The following is a 21909-nucleotide window of genomic DNA, read 5'->3' as shown; positions in this document are numbered from 1 at the left end:
AACGATGCACTCCTATGCCAGTTACCTAATTTCACAGCTAACGTTCGGCGAATAAAGTACCACGAAAACTAAGAATCTAAAAAATGGCAAGGAATTCTGTAAATTAGAAGCACTGGTTAGTAGCACTGGTGCCCATCTGTAATTGTGTTTGTGTTAGCAGTGAAACATAGGCAATTCTTACAGGGAAAAGTCATTGTTTGAAGCATAAACGGTAATGCGTTCATTAATGTTCACAATAATCATGTAAACATACCTTGTAAACTGACTCTTCCCACATTATATCGATAAAACAATCGTTCAAATGATATATCTAACATGAAACTAAGTAACTAATTAACTCCCCCATCAACTGTTCTACAACGTACATGTTAGTTTTATAGGTGTGCAGATTGGAGCATGGAGACAAGGTAGGCAGTCAACCTGCACTATACACTGGTGGGAAATTCAAATAGTAGTAGAGCTGTGCAGATTCTAGGACTAATGGCAGCACCACCACCACCATCCCCTTCCCTATGGCATCATCGATATTGTCATGAATTGTTGCCAGTTCTCACCCCTCTGACACAGACCAGTGGCCCGATTTAAAAAATAGTGAGAAATTCGAGATACGGCGTGAAATTCAAAATAGCCCAATTGTGCTAGAGGTTTTCCCCATTCTTATGACACTTTGGAAGACCTAAGTATAAATTGGCGAGAAATCCATGATTTTGCATTGTTCTCTTCGTGTGAAATTCAAGGATGGTCTGTATGATGTCAGAAGTCAAGATGGCGACGTTTGGAGAGTAGGACAGCCTGTATGACGCAGAATCGAACATTTCGATCTAACATGGCGACCTGCGAATTCTGGAACAGCCTGTGTGAAGTCAGTATCTAAGATGGATGATCAAAGATGGTGGATCTGGAGACAGTAGCATAGTCTGTATGATGTAAGAATCCAAGATGGTGGGCTTGTTGGATACTGGTACAGCCTGCATGATTGCCAGATCGCTTGTAATAAATATGGGTTCTTGTCCCAAGTTTAAAGTGGAGAGAAATTCATAAATCATCGGCTTTTTCACTCACATGATGTTACAGTTCACTTGTCCTAAGTTTAAAATGCTGCTAGCGCAGCTGTCCAACTTTTAAGCAATTGCCCCTCTGATGTTAGAGTTTAAAAGTTCCCCCATCTGAACCGACTGACTCTACAGTTTATACAGTCATCACCCTAAGTTTGGAGCTTACTTGTCTTAAGTTAAAAACAGTGAGAAGTTTACTAACCCTAGGTTTAAAATGATGGGAAGCCTTTTGGTTGACATAAATAGACCATTTATCCAAACTGTAAAAAAAAACTGTGTGGTTCACTGGTTGAATAGCGATGTGGAAATGGATTAATAATTGCTGGAATAATTGAAAACATTGATTGGAAAGAACAGTTGAGAAAAAGAAATTGAAGTTAATTTAATAATCTGAGTACAATCTTGGGTGAACTTTAACTGATACCAATATCAAAAGACCTTTAATATCATTACGTTCAAGGTCAATAAACGTAATTTGCATTACATACTGCTGCTTCCAGTAGTGTGCGGTATCAAATAATCACCACAACCATTGAAATTGTCGATCTGTCACACGAAGCACAATATTTTTAGTATAAGTAAATCAAGTTCAATAGGTGCCTATCGAGTCAGAGTAATTACCTTCACATTAATTCCATCGTGTTTAGTAATTAGTGTGACAATGTCGATGCAGGACGCTCCTCCAGATACAGTGTAAATTATTCTTGTCTGCACCGAACCTCTTGAGTTAGAATCTCGGCGGCGAGTGCTATGATGAACAGACAGGATTTGAACTTATAACCATGCATATATATATATTCCTTTTCTAATAACTTTTCATAATACTTTTAATGAACGGTTAAAATACACATTTTTTTTACAATGCTGGTACGACGGATCCAAGGATACGTCCGTTCGCTATCACTTCACGAAACAAAAGGGTGAAGATACATGAATTAATAAACTGAAGAGCGTATTTCTTATTTTGTTTCACACAGGTATTTAACGATCTATCAAAACATTATCCTTGCCAAAAATCAACTCATTTGGTGGCGTCCTTGGTTTATAGCTCATTCAGTTTACATATAGCTTATATATCACGAAAAAAAGAAAGAAAAATAATACGATTCGGTACATGGTGTAACATATATGACCGTCAAATACTTGTCTGTGTTATGTAGTAGACAGGATTGAGAGAGATACGCATTTGCATAATTATTTAAACATCATGTTGTGCCATGCCCGCGGGATTGTAGAACTCACGCCACATCACATCAAGTCCACGACCCACTTTGTCTGCAGAGAACTATCGCCATTAGGAGAGGCCCCCATGCCAGTAACAGGATGCTCGATAGATCGGCGGCTGACTACAAGCTCGGGAGCCTAGTGTGGAATAACTGCAAGGATACAGGAGCAGCTGACACATCATTTGATGTCATACAGTGTTTCTGTACCACTCATCTGGCCAGAGCCTCCATGTACTGACATGTCTACACTGCTGTTTGGAGTGCAGGTAAACATCTAGTGTTTGGAATAGTCTGTGTTCTCCACTGCAGCCAGCTATATGATTTCGCACTTTAGAATGACGTTGTCTTGTGATGCCCGCTGGTCCTCCTCATCTACTGCGACTAGAACACATGCTCTGCACCTCTTTCTCTTCCCGAGTTCATCGAGCATAATAACACAATGTCTATCTTCGCCATATTGAAGCATAAAGTACATTTCATCACAGGGCCGCACGTAACAGGTGTTCACACAGGGGCATTCCTAAGGTCTTAATCAATTCTTAATTTTAGAACTGAACAGTACCCCATTATGTCGACGAGCGTCCATCCTGAACACTCAATAAAATTGCCTCGGTTTCAACTGTTGGGGAGAAAAGTATGACCAGCCTGAGAAATAGGTCTGATGCTTGTCAAAAAAAAAATTCATGAGATAGTTACTTCCCATTGCTTTGTGTGCACACGTTTCCAGAAGAAATTCGCAAAGTCATGAAGTTGGTGACGAAGATTGTTAACTCCTTAATAACTAAAGCTGTTAATCATCTCTAATTTAAAGAATTTTTAACTGAAATGGAGAGTGAGTACATAGCTCTTCTGCTGCATAAGAAGGTATAAGGGGCTTTCAAAAAGAGACGAGCCGGAGTCTGGAATGCGCAAACCGGAGACAAGAGGGAAATATCGTGGCGTGTGCAACGAGGTGTGGTTCCAACCAGAGCGTGGAAGCTCACAAGTGTACAGCCAACACAGCATGTCCCTTGCAAGGGCTAAGGTTTGGCACAACCGCTTCAGGAAAGGACTGGTGTCGTTATCCGATGATGCGCGGTGGATGCGCTGATTACCCAGGACCGCCGAGTGACAGTGAAAGCCATAGCCGCCACGGTCGGATTGAGCGTCGGAAGTGTTCACACCATCATCAAGGAACGACTGTACACGCGCAAAGTGTGTGCCAAGTGCGTGCCCCACAGCCTTCAACCACACGAGGAAGCATGTTGAATGGTCCACTGTATTGCTCATCTGCAGCGCTACGCTCTGGAAGGGAATGCGTTCCTGGCACGAGTGGTGGCTGTAGATGAGTCATGGTGTCATCACTTCGAACCATAATCAAAACCACAAAGTCTCCAGTGGAAGCGTCCAGGGTCACCACACCAAAAAAATCCAAGGCCATCCACACGAGTGCAGGAAAGGTTATGCAGACGTTCTTCTTTGACCAAATGGCCCCATACTGATTCACTTCCTGCGGCACGGGACAACAGAGAGTGTCCACCGTTACTCGCAAACCTTGATCACCCTTCGGCAAACGATCAAATCAAAAAGACCAGGAAATCTCACCCACTGGGTCATTCTGCTCCATGACAATGCAAAGCCTCATACTGCCAACACAGTCGCAGCACTCATGCAGAAATTCAAATAGGAGGTTCTCGGCCACCCTCCATACAGTCCGGACCTCTCTCCCTGTGATTAAGCCATTTTTGGTCCCCTTAAAAAGGCTCTAAGGGGCAAACGATTCATCTCGGACGACGACGTCCAGCTGTACGTGAGGAACTGGTTAACATTGCAGGCCCGAGAATTTTATGAGACAGCCATTCTCCGCCTTGTGTCACAGTGGGACAAGAGTCTCAACAGCCAGGGTCAGTACTTCTAACATACAGGTACTGGTTTCTGTAATTATACCTCCTGCTGATTTCTTTTTAAACGCCCCTTATAATTGATCATCAAGAGGACATGTTTTGAAACGTTTCGTTTCCTTATTTAAAAAAATTAAAGCATTTCTCCTTGGGAACAATCTTTATTATCTGATACTAACGAACAATCACTGGAACCAAAAAGTTTATTCCATGGTAGAAACTACGTCTGATTTAAATCGACTAAATCGTAAACGACACGGGAATATTTAAATGTTAGAACAAGTTGTTTCATTTGAAAACTTATTATCTCTTTTTGTTTAAGACTGTGAAAGAGAAACTTTGATTCACTTTCGAAGCCTGTTGAAACACCGACAAGAAAACAATTCTGATATCGACATTTGCACTTTTAAATAGGAGGGAAGCTTTTTCTCGACAGATTTCAGCACTGTAGAAGTAACAAAGCAACATTAGCCTTTGTTAGAAAACGTTTAATGCTGTTGTAACTCGAAATTTGAACGTCTCCGAGAGAGAGAGAAAAAGAAAAAGATAAAAGATACACACACACACACACACACACACACACACACACACACACACACACACACACAAACAAACAAAGCATACAAATTTGACCTTCTCACACTTTCCCAGGAGAAATGGTTCAAATGGCTCTGAGCACTATGGGACTTAACATCTGAGGTCATCAGTCCCCTAGAACTTAGAACTACTTAAACCTAACTAACCTAAGGACATCACACACGTCCATGCCCGAGGCAGGATTCGAACTTGCGACCGTAGCGGTCGCGCGGTTCCAGACTGAAGCGCCTAGAACCGCATGGCCACAACGGCCGGCTTTCCCAGGAGGTACAACACCATTGTTCACATAAATGTTTCTGTCAGTGTCATGATTTAATTGTATAGATACCTTAGAATTTAATTTTATCAATAAATAATATCATTAACAAGTACGATATCGAGTCTTATTCACCGTAACTTCAGTTTAATGAAGACTTAAAACATTAAATAAACGTTATTACTTTAATTTTACGGATTGTTGAGGAATGAAAGAAGATGTAGTATCGAGTTTTGAGAAAGTTATGTTGAGGTTATTTGGACATACAGGGAGGATGAACGAAATGAGATAGACGGAAGAAGTATACAATGTGAGTGTGGATGGGAGAGTTGCAGAGGGTGGACCTCAGCTAACGTAAGTCAGTCAGACTAAGGACACTTTTAGCAAAGGCCGATTTAAGAATACTCCAATTAAGTTAATAACAATGTATCTACCTGTATACTTTAAATGTAAAAATTTATGCTATGAAAATAAATTTCAGTCGTTCTACTGTTGAAATTTGGCTCAACTGACTAATGGATCTATGTATCGAATTCGATGTAAGTAAGCTCACAACAACCTTCACGCCACGTGAACTCAATGCTCCAGGGACGCTCATCAACCGACAGCGCATCCCGCGGCCGCCGCCGCACAGCGACGAGTTCTACGACATTCTCGACTTCAACGTCGGCCGCGAAGTTGAGCTGTTCGGGCGCGTCTTCAAGCTCACCAGCTGCGACGCCTTCACCCGCGCCTTCCTCAGCCGAATGGGCGTTCCAGTTCCAGAGGCCATCGCTCAACCCATAGATCCGTACACCAACATCAGAGAGCAGGTCAGTAACACGTAAGGAATGAGTCACCTGCACTCAAACATAGAGGAAATGATTATCAAGTGCTTATCAGAATGGAACAGTGACCCATTTCCTTTTAATTGGTGTTGTGCTGGCAACTTCCCAGTACAGACAGTAAAGAAACGCTCATTGCTAAAGAGCAGAGGAGGTAAAGGGAAAGTATTTATGGCTAAGTTTTAGCAGAAAGAAATTTAAAAAAAGTAGGCCAAATAATTCATACACGAACATTCTGTCCGTAAAACATTATTCTTTTCAGTAAGACATAGTTACCCGAGCAAGTGTACACCTTTACACCTTTACTTGGTATAATAGGGTCCATACCTACACTACTGTTTGGAAAAAGTGAAACACAAAGATCGAGAGATGTGATCGCAATGAAAATTGTTCCACCGATTAGGGACATGACACTACACAAATGATTACCATTACAGACCTGTATGTGCACTGTGACTCGAAATTCAGTATGGAATAGCGCCACCACGTGCTGCAATCAGAGTCGCTACACTTCATGGCGTGGAATCAAAGAGTGCCCGAATGTGCTGCTGGGGAATACTCTGCCATGTGGTTTGTAAGCGTATCCACAAAACATCAACTGTGGCAGCAGAAGGACCTGCAGGAAAAAGTTGCTGACCGACCGTATCCCAGACATGTTCGATGAGTGACATGTCAGGCGAACGGACAAGGCGAGGAATGCAGCGCTACCATCATTCTTTGAAGGAGGCTTGCACATCCCTCACCACATGCAGCTGGGCGTTGTCTTGCTGAAATATGGCATTGGAACAGCCTGCAGGAGGGGCAGTTGTAGAACCTCCCTGATGTAGCGGCAGCTGTTCAGATTGCTCTCAAGACGTAAAGGCGAGATGTATGTTACAGGCAATGGTACCCCAACCAATACACTTCCCATTTGTCGACTTTACCGCTCAGCTATACAGTCTGCTGGATTGCGTTCACGACGACGGCGGTGAACAATTATGTGGCCATCACTGTAGGACAAGTTGAAGGAGGGCGCATTCGAAAACACTACATTTTTCTACTCAGCACGCCTCACTTGCCCATCGCAGTCTGCAGTGTTGGGTTCTGGTCACCGGAAGCCGCCGCAATCGCATGCATGCAACCAGTCCAGTCCACAGAAGGCTCCGTCCAACCATCAATGCAGACTTGTCCACACCCGCTGCAGTGCCCCACTGTCACACCAACACTGTGGATGAAGCTGTCTGTCTGTTACCCAGGATGACAAGATAGCCTTAATCTCGGGCTGTGGTCATATTGTGTCGTCCAATACCCTGCTGGCTCTATGTACGTCCTTCTTCTAACCACTGGTTCCACGTACGGCTCGCTGTTGAAGCAGCGTGCCCTGCACAAGCTGCAGCGTTATGGAACGACAGATCCACTTCCCAGAGACCAATCATTCCGCCCCGTTCAAAAGCACTCACATGCCGATATTCCACCCTGTGATGTCTGCGAGACATAGTGGCACCTGGATACACGTTTGCACTACATATGACGGCTCCACACTGACTGAGTGTTGCATAACACAGACCTGTACGGTTACACAAAAGAGGGTGCTGTTGGAGCGAGGTGCACGCCACCTCTCTGCCACTTATTATGGCTGCGCTGTTCCACTCGCTCTCTTATCATGGTGTAGTGTAGACCATTGGTTCTGAGTGTTTCACGTTTTGCAAACAGTAGTGTATCGTGAAAATGGATGTGTGTCTATATTCCACATTTCCTAAACCACTGGACCAATTCCAACCAAAGTCGGTACACATATCCCTTACTGTCAGGCAACAGTCGCTGTGGGGGTAAGAACCACCTACCTGTCATAGTTCAGGAGATATAATGTCATAAACAATGGCATGCGTTAAAAACTGCCTCATCGTGCATGACTGTTAAATTGATTACTTCTGTGCTATTAACACTATTCGCAACAAATTTCGTTGACATTAGCCGCTAAATAGACTTACAAAATTGTGTCATGACCCAACGCTTAGTTCAGGAAATATGGCGCCATAAACGCTGAGGTGCGTGAAAAACTGCCAGATTGTGCATGACGTTTAAATTTATTACTTCTTTGCTATTAAATCTATTCACAACGCATTTTTCAGACACTATCCGCATACGCCGCTGAATGTATCTACACAACTATACCACTGTACGACACATAGTCCCAGAGATATGACGTCATAAGTAATGAGATACATGAAAAAATTACATTACATTTATTTTTTACTACTAACGAAGAGAACACGGCAAGTGTCATAGCCCGATTTTCCAGAAACTTCGCTCAGTGGAAGAGGGGTCAAAATAAGAGAACTTGTGTCTCATCTTATCAATAGGTCATCGACCGTTTCTGAAAAAAAAGACGGTCAAAGTTTTCGAGGTATTTTCCAAGTAGTTTATGTGCCCTTTTCCAGCCACACTCTCCGAGGAAACGGTGGCACAGTGATTAGCGTCGGGGCTTATTAATTTTGCGCCCCGACTACTATTTTTATTTTTGTTTTTCATTTATATACCCATGTCTCTAGAAAATTACTAAACGAATGTTTTCCAGTATATATTAACACAACATTGTCATTCATCTGCTAACTGTATGTCAGGCGAATGAATTTAAAAAACAAAAATGAGAAAATTATTTGAAATTGTTTTTGGTGAAATTTCTGTTGTGTATCTTTAGGCATAAACAGTTGTAAGCACGTTTTCTAAAAAGTGTATGGTTTTCCGTGAAATTATTTCCAGTGTGCGAAATCTTCACAAATTTTAACAACATATCTTTCCCGACTAAGAACAGCATGAAGAAATGTCACTGTGGGGAAACTGACTTCGCACGATGATCGAGGTGTTCGGAATATCTATGTTTCGAACACGTATGTTCTTAGATAGGGTCCGCCTTTGGCAAAACATAATTTTGTTTTTTAACCCAAACATGTTTTTTCTGCAGTTGCAGCATCTTCAGTGGGATTTTATTTTACATTGTTAAAGATAAAGAGCGTTCTGTTTGTAGACATGTAGCTACTAATTTTAAATCGTAATTACAGATATCTGTAATTACGATTTAAAAACTAATAGCTACAGATATCTGTAATTACGATTTAAAAACTAATACAGCAAAGAACACTCTTTATCTTTAACATATGAAAAATAAAAGCTCACTGAAGATGCTGCAACTGCAGTGAAACATGTTTGGGTTAAAAAACAAAATTGTGTTTTGCTAAATGCGGACCCTATCCAAAAACATACGTACTGTTAAAGCAAACACGGAAGAAAAGAGCTTCAACCCCAAGATAACATAGACAAATGTAACGTACTGCGAATACACAGAAAGAAGGATCCTTTATTGTATGATTATATGATAGCGGAACAAACACTGGTAGCAGTTAACTTCTGTAAAATATCTGGGAGTATGCGTGCGGAACGATTTGAAGTGGAATGATCATATAAAATTAATTGTTGGTAAGGCGGGTACCAGGTTGAGATTCATTGGGAGAGTCCTTAGAAAATGTAGTCCATCAACAAAGGAGGTGGTTTACAAAACACTCGTTCGACCTATACTTGAGTATTGCTCATCAGTGTGGGATCTGTACCTGGTCGGGTTGACTGAGGAGATAGAGAAGATCCAAAGAAGAGCAGCGCGTTTCGTCACAGGGTTCTTTGGTAAGCGTGATAGCGTTACGTAGATGTTTAGCAAACTCAAGTGGCAGACTGCAAGAGAGGCGCTCTGCATCGCCGTGTAGCTTGCTGTCCAGGTTTCGAGAGGGTGCGTTTCTGGATGAGGTATCGAATATATTGCTTCCCCCTACTTATACCTCCCGAGGAGATCACGAATGTAAAATTAGAGAGATTCGAGCGCGCACGGAGGCTTTCAGACAGTCGTTCTTCCCGCGAACTATACGCGGCTGGAACAGGAAAGGGAGGTAATGACAGTGGCAGGTAAAGTGCCCTCCGCCACACACCGTTGGGTGGCTTGCGGAGTATAAATGTAGATGATTATGTTTCGAATGTTTCTACGACCGGTATTATCCAAGGAAAGGCACCAAATCTTCCTGAACAACAAACATATGAATTTATATAAGTATGAAATATCGGAATATGTGACTTTAAAAAGATTGTAGCCCCTCAACATACTATACACACACATATATAATATAATAAATGTGTGACACGTACTGTTAAATCCAGTTGTATCCCCTAATTTGATAAGAAACATTCGTATAGCTATCTTTTACCGACGTGGGTAGATAACTGAAAACAATAACCGCTGAACCACCTTTTGGTCTATGGTTGTCGCGCGGTAAAACGCATACTTAGAAAACACCGACCGTCATTTTCTTCCACAAATGGGCGAGTTTCTACGGATAAGCCGAAATAAGCGTACGCTTATTTTGAATACTCTTCCACTGAGCGAATTTCCTGGGAAACTGGCTGATGGCACTTGCCGCCTTCACCTCGGAAGACACTCCATCAGTCGAGTCAACTTAAAAAAAAATCCGTGACAGTTGGAAGCGCTTTTGAGAGCTTTCAGCTGCACAAACAGCCGTAGGTGGAAACACTAGCTGCCCGCCTCTGTATTTGCACTGGCGGCGCAGCCGGATTGTTATCCTACGGGGCTTGGGTTCGGTTCCAGGCCAGATCGGAGGTTTTCTCCGCTCGTGGAGTAGGTGTTGTGATGTCCTTACGTTCGTATCGTCGTAATTGATATTCCACCGTTTAGAGGGCTTGCGGCGGCGCGGTTCTTTCCGTCCCTTTGCGACGAATCTGCACCTACCTGTGAACATTGTCTCAGCAAATCATCAGTAGGGAAGCTGAGCGAAACCTACTGTACTTCGACGTCAACCAGGCTGCAATTAAAATCACTAATCTACGTTTCGCGAGAAAGTTTTCACACGTAATGAAAGGTTGGAAATTTTGTCCTCAATTAATATATTCTGAAACTTAGACGAACAAATATCACTGCCAAGCCCGTCCTAGAGTTAACACAGTCACTCACAAAATAATAAACCTAACGACTGCACATTTTACCGACGTAATTATCTAATATGCTGAAGTTTTGCTTATGCATAAAGTTATTTACTATTGTTATTTATACCTGAATTAACTTTTCCTTTACCATAAACTTACTTTACAAATCTATTCTACAAAAATCCCCTTTGTCCATATCCATACTTCTTCGAAATGTTCCCATACTAAATCCTACTACATAACTCGTTAAAGAGTTATTTTCATATTAAGCTTTAACCACACTCACGCATCATTCATACTGCTAAAACACATTTATAGCATTTTACATACATAAAAAGAAATAATAACACTTTATGAAAATACTAGAACAGTTTGTGTAAAACATTCTATTTCTTTAGTGAACTCTAGTGGGCACAATCGAAACTAAAATAACAGTCCCCCTATCCAATATTGTCCTCTATCAGCTGATACATAAACTACGTGCGCGTCTAGTCTCGCGTCACCATCTGTCACTCTCCAGCTCTGAGACACATCTCCCACTTAACCGCCTCCAAGGCAGGATCGTTATACGGCGCTACGCCTCAGGCTGTATAGGCACGTCCGGAAAACCACTAAATAAATTATAAAAAAGCTTTACTTGATGCTTATGGTAAATGGGATACCCTGATACTACCGAAAATGATCAATGATTTTCTTATATTTTTCCAGCTTTGAAGTACTGTTCGTTAGAGCAGTCTTTTTATTTCCGGCTCAGGAGGCTCTATGCTGTGAAGCTTACGTATTTGACGTGGCGCTGTGCTGTTACTTGCAGACGGACACGCGGCTGGCGAAGAAACCGAACCGCACGATAGACACTCGCGGGCAGTTCCTGTCTCTGGACCGCAAGGTGCTGCGCTTCTACGGCTACTGGGACGACAGGGAGAGCGAGCACGGGATGCTGCACCGGCTCGAGCTGCAGTACTTCCTCGCGGACGACACGATCGCCATCAAGGAGCACGTGCCGCCCAATTCCGGCCGCGACTCGGGCTTCATGTTCTGCCGCCGGGGGAAGCTGCCCAAGGTGTGCCCAGTTCTCTGCGCTGACGCCGAGCCACGTAACGCAGCTAGTTTGTCCCATGCTGTACCATTTAATTCGACGATATCCCTGCCCCAGCAGTTAGAGGCAACTCAGTACAAGCTGACAAGTAGATGCTATGACGTAGCTGTAGGATATTTTTTCACGCGATACTGCTGTTGTGGCTATATATACAGGGTGGTCCATTGATCGTGACCAGGCCAAATATCTCACGAAATAAGCTTCAAACGAAAAAACTACAAAGAACGAAACTTGTCTAGCTTGAAGGGGGAAACCAGATGGCGCTATGCATTTGGCACTACGTGTAACAACATGCCTCTCAACAGCGAGTAGTACGCCTTCCGTAATGTTCGCACATACATCGACAATGCACTGACGCATGTTGTCAGGCGTTGTCGGTGGATCACGATAGCAAATATCCTTCAACTCTCCCCACAGAAAGAAATCCGGGGACGTCAGATCCGATGAACGTGCGGGCCATGGTATAGTGCTTCGACGACCAATCCACCTGTCATGAAATATGGTATTCAATACCGCTTCAACCGCATGCGAGCTATGTGCCGGACATCCATCATGTTGGAAGAACATCGCCATTCTGTAATGCAGTGAAACATCTTGTAGTAACATCGGTAGAACATTACGTAGGAAATCAGCATACATTGCACCATTTAGATTGTCATCGATAAAATGGGGGACAATTATCCTTCCTCGCACAATGCCGCTCCATACATTAACCCGCCAAGGTCGCTGATGTCCCACTTGCCGCGGCAATCGTGGATTTTCCGTTGCCCAGTAGTGCATATTATGCCGGTTTACGTTAACGCTGTTGGTGAATGACGCTTCGTCGCTAAATAGAACGCGTGCAAAAAATCTGTCAGCATCCCGTAATTTCTCTTGTGTCCAGTGGCAGAATTGTACACGACGTTCAAAGTCGTCGCCATGCAATTCTTGGTGCATATAAATATGGTACAGGTGCAATCGATGTTGATGTAGCATTCTCTACACCGACGTTTTTGAGATTCCCGATTCTCGCGCAGTTTGTCTGCTACTGATGTGCAGATTAGCCGCGACAGCAGCTAAAACACCTACTTGGGCATCATAATTTGTTGCAGGTCGTGGTTGACGTTTCACATGCGGCTGAACACTTCCTGTTTCCTTAAATAACGTAACTATCCGACATACGGTCCGGACACTTGGATGATGTCGTCCAGGATACCGAGCAGCATACATAGAACACGCCCGTTGGGCATTTTGATCACAATAGCCATACACCAACACGATATCGACCTTTCCCGCAATTGGTAAACGGTCCACTTTAACACAGGTAATGTATCACGAAGCAAATACCGTCCGCATTGGCTGAATGTTACGTGATACCACGTACTTATACGTTTGTGACTATTACAGTGCCATCTGTCATAAAGCGAAAAAAGTGGTCCAACTAAAACATTCATATTTCTTTACGTACTACACGAATATGTAATAAAAATGGGGATTCCTATACACAAACACTACTTTAACAGAAATTATAGTTTTCTTGGGCATCTTCAGGTGTGACTCCTGTAGAAGGAATGTAATTGCACAACTCTTCAACGTATATACTGTCAACAAAAAATGTAATTACGGGAAGAAATACTCAACTAGAACGAATTTCTAATAGGAAAATACCCACAACTCTACAAATTAGTACTCCTGCATGGTGTGGTATTTTCGGTAGAGTTGTTGCAGACAAAAAGCCACTTAACGCCCAGTGCAATCCCATGTTGTTTCACTTCGTACTTTGTGTTTCATGCAAATTCGCACATACTTGTTGAGTGCTTTTTTTTCTTAGGCACCGGATAGACATGTTTGGTGAATGGGCCCAATATTTCGCTTGGAATTGAAGAAGGTTTTCCACGTTTTTCGCAGTCCGGTAGTTCGACATATTTTTTAAATTACCTCTACCATATTTATTCCGTATCAACATGTTTTTCCTTTCTTTGACAGTGTATTTTTTTACAGGTAATATAAATAATAATTTTGACAATTAATTCCACCCATTCCCTTATTGTATTCGAGGACGCATTTGGGCTTCACTGGTTTCCTAAACTGTTCGTCTATGTGTTGAACCCTTTCTACCTTCTCGCTTTGTTGAGGTCATGTACACGTCACGATTGTCTTTCCGTCGTAGAGCCAACAAATTATTACAGCTACTACATAAATATTTTCCTTTCTTTAAAATTTGTTTTTGAATATTTTTGGCATATTTCGCTTATCGCTTTGTACTGTCCTGATATGTCTTTTCCCGCTGTAATATTAAAAAAGAGGTCGAGGGAGTAGTACCAGCTGTCAAGAAACAAACTATATCGATCAGTATGGATTTTGACAAGTCCATGACAACATTCGGTGGTGCTCTATTATTCCTATCACTTCTATACTGGCCAGTGTATATTTTGAAACCGTAACAATAATCGCGTTCTTTTCGACAGATTAAGTTGTTTGTATGCTAAACGCCCTTTATATTTCAGTAAGCATTCGTCTATACTGATATTTTCATCTGGTATGTAAATTGATCATTCCAAAAGTTCATGAAAGGTCTTACCTTTCGAAGTCGATCAGTACTGTTAGCAGTTTTCTTGTTACCAATATGCACGATTCTGGAAATTTGTTTAAATCTTTTACGTAGGATTTGGATATTTGGTTTTCTGACTTACACCATTAAAATGCACGGTGCATAGTAGGCCTTCATTTCGTCAAAAATAAGAGGATTATAAGTGTCGTTCACTTTCCGTTTCTTCCGTTCGCTGGCTGTCATCTGACAGGCGAAGAGAACTGTTTCCATAACAAGTATTTCCCACAATTTGTCATCAAACATAATAGAAAAGAGTTCTAATAATTCTGGGTGATGACTTCAATAATTTGAAACAGTTACTTTTACGCCACGAGTGTCAGAATACATCCAAATGATTGGTGTGTGTTTCGCTTCCTGCTAAATGCATGATTTAGGTATTGCATTTTCCTCTCCACTTCCGTCGTCTATATTTAAATGTTTTGCATGCTTTTCCCCTCGTAAAGTCACATCAATATTTTCACGTAAACGCCCGTCTATTGACGGTATGTAAGTGATTATTAAATATTTCTTCAAAAACGAAGGTCCAAAACCACTAGCATCTTTGCTTTATAACATAGATTTAACGAGTGGTGGCCAATTCTTGCTGCTTAATGGTAAGAACTAAAGCAGGATTATAAGTAACAGGTGTTTGTTTCTTCGGTTTCACTTGTGACGTTTGCGTTTGGCCCGACTTTCGTTTCTGCGACTGTGACTCGTGACGTTTACGTTTGGCCCAAATTTTTTTCCGCGGATCGAGAAGTTCATGTTTGGCCCAAAATTGTTACCACGATTCAGACTCGTCAAAGTATGGGAAGGATTTAATTAAGTGTCTACAAATGAGAAAATCGTAAATGGGTGAGTGCGTTTTCACACACAATTTGGTGGTCAATGTCGACTGCTGTGTCGTGTGTATTGTAGACAGCTCTGAATAATGTCTGCGAAAGGTGAGGTGGAGAGCAAAGAAACACTCCTTCCCACTGCTCTCTTCCGTCCGTGGATTCCTATGGTATACCAAATTTTCCGTCTAGCAAACCTCATTGGCAGGTTTCCTGTAGGCCCACTGTGTTCCACTGTTCGCTATTTGTTCTCTCAATTTTTTTTTTATAACGGAATTTCAGAAGGCTATTACGAAGAATTTTACCTGCATTATTCCCGAAGTCTCAGAGTACTGGGAAAATGCGACTACTTAATACGCTGCCTGACAAAAACGGTAAAACACGCGGAAAGGGAGGATAAACTAAATGAAATTTTGTGAGATGAGAGGGTATTTGATGTTATTTCAGTGATTACAATATCGAGTCAAATATGCAAAAAACTTGGCAGTGTGAGGCTGCCTATCAATATGACGTTCACACCCTCTAGCCTGTTCCCACACATATTCCATGGGGGACAGATAGGGGTACCTTGCTGGCCATAAGAGTACCTCAACATGATGCAAACAAAATAGTTCATAGAGGCACGTGCTATATATGGACGAGGATTGTCCTTATGCAGGACCTGACCATCATTTTGCAGGACAATGCTCAAGCACGTACAGTGCAAGCTGTAACCGATTTGTTTGACTGATGGGTCTGCTAAGCACTACTGCACTCCCCTGACTTAAGCCCTCGTGAGTTCAACTCGATTTCTAAACTGAAGGAAACACTACACGCTATTCGCATCATAACTGCTACAAATTCGTCGGCAATAGACCGCGCCACTCGAACTGTCAACACAACTGGCACTGCTAAGAGTATCCTACGACTTCCACATCACTGGCAACGGGTTATACACAATGCTGGTGACTACTTTGAAGGTCAGTAAAACTTTGAAACACGTATCTACTTTGCACGAGCTGTAAATAAATAGTTGCCACTATTAAAGTTCCATTGAGTAGAAGGAGACGTCAAGCAGATATGATTTGCATTTGTATCTGAAGTTAACTTTGTTGTTGTTGTTGTTGTTGTCTTCAGTCCTGAGACTGGTTTGATGCAGCTCTCCATGCTACTCTATCCTGTGCAAGCTGCTTCATCTCCCAGTACCTACTGCAACCTACATCCTTCTGAATCTGCTTAGTGTATTCATCTCTTGGTCTCCCTCTACGATTTTTACCCTCCACGCTGCCCTCCAATGCTAAATTTGTGATCCCTTGATGCCTCAAAACATGTCCTACCAATCGATCCCTTCTTCTAGTCAAGTTGTGCCACAAACTTCTCTTCTCCCCAATCCTATTCAATACCTCCTCATTAGTTACGTGATCTACCCATCTAATCTTCAGCATTCTTCTGTAGCACCACATTTCGAAAGCTTCTATTCTCTTCTTGTCCAAACTAGTTATCGTCCATGTTTCACTTCCATACATGGCTACACTCCAAACAAATACTTTCAGAAACGACTTCCTGACACATAAATCTATATTCGATGTTAACAAATTTCTCTTCTTCAGAAACGCTTTCCTTGCCATTGCCAGTCTACATTTTATATCCTCTCTACTTCGACCATCATCAGTTATTTTACTTCCTAAATAGCAAAACTCCTTTACTACTTTAAGTGTCTCATTTCCTAATCTAATTCCCCCAGCATCACCCGATTTAATTTGACTACATTCCATTATCCTCGTTTTACTTTTGTTGATGTTCATCTTATATCCTCTTTTCAAGACACTGTCCATTCCGTTCAACTGCTCTTCCAAGTCCTTTGCCGTCTCTGACAGAATTACAATGTCATCGGCGAACCTCAAAGTTTTTATTTCTTCTCCATGAATTTTAATACCTACTCCAAATTTTTCTTTTGTTTCCTTTACTGCTTGCTCAATATACAGATTGAATAACATCGGGGAGAGGCTACAACCCTGTCTCACTCCTTTCCCAACCACTGCTTCCCTTTCATGCCCCTCGACTTTTATGACTGCCATCTGGTTTCTGTACAAATTGTAAATAACCTTACGCTCCCTGTATTTTACCCCTGCCACCTTCAGAATTTGAAAGAGAGTATTCCAGTCAACATTGTCAAAAGCTTTCTCTAAGTCTACAAATGCTAGAAACGTAGGTTTGCCTTTTCTTAATCTTTCTTCTAAGATAAGTCGTAAGGTCAGTATTGCCTCACGTGTTCCAACATTTCGACGGAATCCAAACTGATCCTCCCCGAGGTCCGCATCTACCAGTTTTTCCATTCGTCTGTAAAGAATTCGCGTTAGTATTTTGCAGCTGTGACTTATTAAACTTTATCATCCATTAAATCCTTTACACTATTGCCTAGATTGTCAAAGATTTTCATGGCCGAATATCTCACTCCTTTCTACAGAACTAGCAAATTTAGGGGAATCTTGATTTCTACGTTTCACCTACGTTCCAAGTAATCTCAGTCATTTTGTATGGGATTAAGATCTGGCTAGTGTAGCTGGCGGTAGGATGCCTGAGTGTTAGTCTAATCAGAAACGTATGCTTAGAGTCCTGTGAAACGAGTGCTTTTATCCTGGAAGACGGGGCTGTCTACAGCTTACTTGTCATGAAGATGTCGAAGAAGGGGCAACACTTAGTCACCAACGATTTTGAAATAAAAGTCCTGGTACATGCTCACGGTAACCTGAATAGGTGATCTCAAGTCATGGTTCAAAAACCACTACCAAAACATCACTAAACCACCCCAACCTGACATACACCATCCACATACTTCAGGTTGAACGCCTGAGTGGACATTCAGTGTTCTCTACACGTCGCATCATCTGAAACGAGGCAAAATCGCGACTTGTCTCAACCCACAGTACATACTTGAAGTCAGCTTCTATCTAGTTTCTATGCTGTTTGGCCCATCGCAGCGTACAGCTTGCGATATTTTGTGTTCAGTCAGAGAAAAGATGGAACGCTAGATTGCATTGTGCCTCAGAATACTACTGTTCTGAAACGAAGAAAATCGCAAGACAGTGAAAATGATACTGTTTAATTTTGGATTAAGGTATGATTTGAATAAGCTTCCTCTATAGCTGACTCTGCGTGCATTACTATCATTTTTCCTGCTGTGATGAAACCATGTGCAGAAATCGCTATAGGAGAGCAGTAATTTGTGTGATGGCTAACAGTGTTGAAATGCAGAACCTTGCAATGAAATATATCGCAGAGAGCAGCAAGAGTATTCGGACCTCGAATAACAAACAATTTAGACTGCAGATTGTAAGATAAAGGCTGCAGATATGCATATGATAGCAAGCTGGTGGCGTGTAATAGTCATATTACCGAACTCAGGCCTCCCAGCGGAATTAGATAGTTGTAACGTACACGGTGTAACATGTATGAGTTCAGATACTTTTATTTGTGGTGTCTTAATACGTACACACTTTACTGTGTTGCTTCTTTATTCTCCGCATTGAACAGCCTCTCCACAAACAAGGCACAAACTTTTCGACCTATTGATTTCTGCTCGATCGTATATGTAGCAGTAATCGCACGACGCCTGTCAGCATAGACTAACCATTTTGCGTCCAACACCTGACCTACTGTTCAAGGGAAAACAGTAATTAATGGCTTGCTCTTGCCATATGTACTTGGAGGCACTAACCAACGTAAAAACATAAGACTTGTAATGGATCTAATTATTACTCTGTAAATGACGTAAATACTGATCTAATGTTGTTCAGTAGAGCGTCCTCAGTCACCAACACGATTTGTATAAGTAATTTGCACAGATGATTAGCGAAATTTAAAATATATAATCAATAAATAATAAGTCACTTTTAGCTCAAAAATAGGATTATTCTTCACAATTACCTTAAAGACATAAAAATGGCGTTCCTAAACGTATCAGTATAAAAGTGGGTGAAGGAAGTAGTAGGACTCTAGTGAACTTCGTTTGTTTCGTACAAAAGAAGAAAGAAAATAATCTATTGACACTTATAGATGATGATAAAGGATATACACATATCTCTTCATAATACTTAATTAAACGACAAAAATTTATCTACACTGAAGCACCAAAGAAACTGGTATAGTCGTGCTTATTCAAATACAGAGATACGAAACAGGCAGAATACGACGCTGCGGTCGGCAACAACAAGTGTCTGACGCTGTTGTTAGATCGGTTACTGCCGCTATAATGGCAGGTTATCAAATCGTTTTATGGTCGGCGAATGAGCGTTGGGACACAGCACTTCCGAGGTAGCGATGGAGTGGCAATTTTCCCATACGACCACTTCACGATTGTACCGTGAATATCAGGAATCCGGTAAAACATGAAATCTCTAACATCGCTGCGGCTGGAAAAAGATCCTGAAACAACGGGGCCAAAGAGGACTGAAGAGAATCGTTCAACGTAACAGAAGTGCAACCCTTCCGCAAATTGCTGCAGATTTCAATGCTGGGCCATCAATAAGTGCCAGCGTACGAACCATTCAACGGAACATTTTCGCCGGCCGCGGTGGTCTCGCGGTTCTAGGCGCGCAGTCCGGAACCGTGCGACTGCTACGGTCGCAGGTTCGAATCCTGCCTCGGGCATGGATGTGTGTGACGTCCTTAGGTTAGTTAGGTTTAAGTAGTTCTAAGTTCTAGGGGACTGATGACCACAGCAGTTGAGTCCCATAGTGCTCAGAGCCATTTGAACCATTTTTTTTGAAACATTTTCGATATGGGCTTTCGGAGCCGAAGGCTCAGTCGTGTACCTTTGATGACTGCACGATACAAAGCTTTACCCCTCGCCTGGGCCCATCAACACCGACACTGAACTGTTGATGACTGGAAACATGATGCCTGGTCGGACGAGTCTCGTTTCAAATTGTATCAAGCGGATGGACGTGTCTGTGTATGGAGACAACCTCATGAATCCATGGACCCTGCATGTCAGCAGGGGACTGTTCAAGCTGGTGGAGCTCTGTAATGATGTGGGGCGTGTGCAGTTGGAGTGATATGGACCCCTGACACGTTTAGATACGAATCTGACAGGTGAAGCGTCTGATCTCCTGCATCCATTCATGTCCATAGTGTATTCCGACAGACTTGGGCAATTCCAGCAGGACAATACGGCACTCTACACGTCCAGAATTGATACAGATTGGCTCCATGAACACTCTTCTGAGTTTAAACACTTCCGCTGGCCACCAAGCTCCCGAGACATGAACATTATTGAGTATATCTGGCATGCCTTGCAACTTGCAGTTCAGAAGAGATCTGCGCCCCCTCGTACTCTAACGGATTTGTGGACAGTCCTTCACGATTCATCGTGTCAGTTCCCTCCAGCACGACTTCAGACATTAGTCGAGTCCATGCCACGTCGTGTTGCGGCACTTCTGCGTGCTCGCTGGGACCGTACACGATATTAGACAAGTGTACCAGTTTCTTTGGCTCTTCAGTGTATTACAAGCTTTATGTGGCACTGTGGGAAATGGCCTTTCACAAATCCGCACATTTCACTCGGAAAATGGATGAGATGGAACTGGATTCATTGACAGTTCCTGTAGAGTTTGAAACCGATTCTCATTGACTAGGCATGGCACTCGTATCCCACCGCTCCAGATTTTTATGCCACTGTTTGTATACTGTGTTACAGACGTACGAGTAGTACACATTTCCTTCTAAAAACGTTGGTGAGCGCATTGATAAACCAGCGAATGGGGGAATTTCTTTCATGGTGTGATCACGGACACGTTGAAACACGATTGCTCCTTTCTGCCATTCTGTCACGTGTTCACGGTGACTTTTCTTACTGCACCGATTCCTTATAGTCGAATGGCACATACATATCACATCAGTGGCATGACACCGAGAGAGATGCACCACACGGGACTCGCATTCGGGTCGAAGACTGTTCAAATTCGTATACAGCCATCTAGAATTAGGTTTTCCGTTTTTCCCTAAATCGCTCCAGGCAAACACTAGGATACTTCCTTCGAAAGGGCACGGCCGATCACCGTCCACATCCTTCAAACACTGATAGCTTGTGCTCCTTCTCTAACGGCTTCGATGTCGATGGGACATTAAGGGGACCCGGTCGTGAGCGAATACCCTTTGATTCGCCATACTAACATTGGTGATTTATCTCAAAAACTATTTGTTAAATCAAACCAAATTTGAAACATGCCTAAGTTTTCGTTTTTTTTTCCAAGTTGTTTTACTTCTATGACAGTAGCGTTGTTATCACAGCAGATATTCGAAAATATGTTTGTCACCTAAAAACTGGCATTTAAAAATATAATTTCTAAATATTTGTCAAACCATTTACTAGAATGCCATAACTCTATTACATTTTATTTAAAGTGGTGTAATTAATGTCTGTACCAAGTTCCAAGAATGAAGATGTATTATTTTCAGAGAAAATTGTTCCTATGTCAACTTCCAGGAAAATGCACTTAAAGTTTTTAATACAAATCTTTCAACCTACATTCAAAGTTTGGACTAGACAGGTCCATAGTTGTCATCGTTGCGGGTTTCTGTATCCTGCAATTTACATTTGGAGGTCCTCGTTTGAATTGTGGCCTCTT

The 21909-nt window shown here is 42.2% G+C and overlaps 1 protein-coding gene across 2 annotated transcripts in view; it reads left to right on the top strand.

Annotated features, from left to right (window-relative positions):
• LOC126335356 (EF-hand domain-containing family member C2-like) overlaps positions 1–21909 on the top strand; it is a 245877-nt gene that overhangs the window by 106031 nt on the left and 117937 nt on the right. For both annotated transcript variants that reach the window (XM_049998543.1, XM_049998544.1), the window contains exons 4-5: positions 5603–5826; positions 11612–11860. In XM_049998543.1, coding sequence (XP_049854500.1) covers positions 5603–5826; positions 11612–11860 — 473 coding nt within the window. The remainder of the gene's footprint in view (positions 1–5602; positions 5827–11611; positions 11861–21909) is intronic.

Source organism: Schistocerca gregaria, chromosome 2 (genome assembly GCF_023897955.1).
Source record: "Schistocerca gregaria isolate iqSchGreg1 chromosome 2, iqSchGreg1.2, whole genome shotgun sequence".
NCBI lineage: Eukaryota > Metazoa > Arthropoda > Insecta > Orthoptera > Acrididae > Schistocerca > Schistocerca gregaria.
The sequence above is the reverse complement of the archived record's forward strand: the minus strand, read 5'-3'. Positions and strand labels throughout refer to the sequence as shown.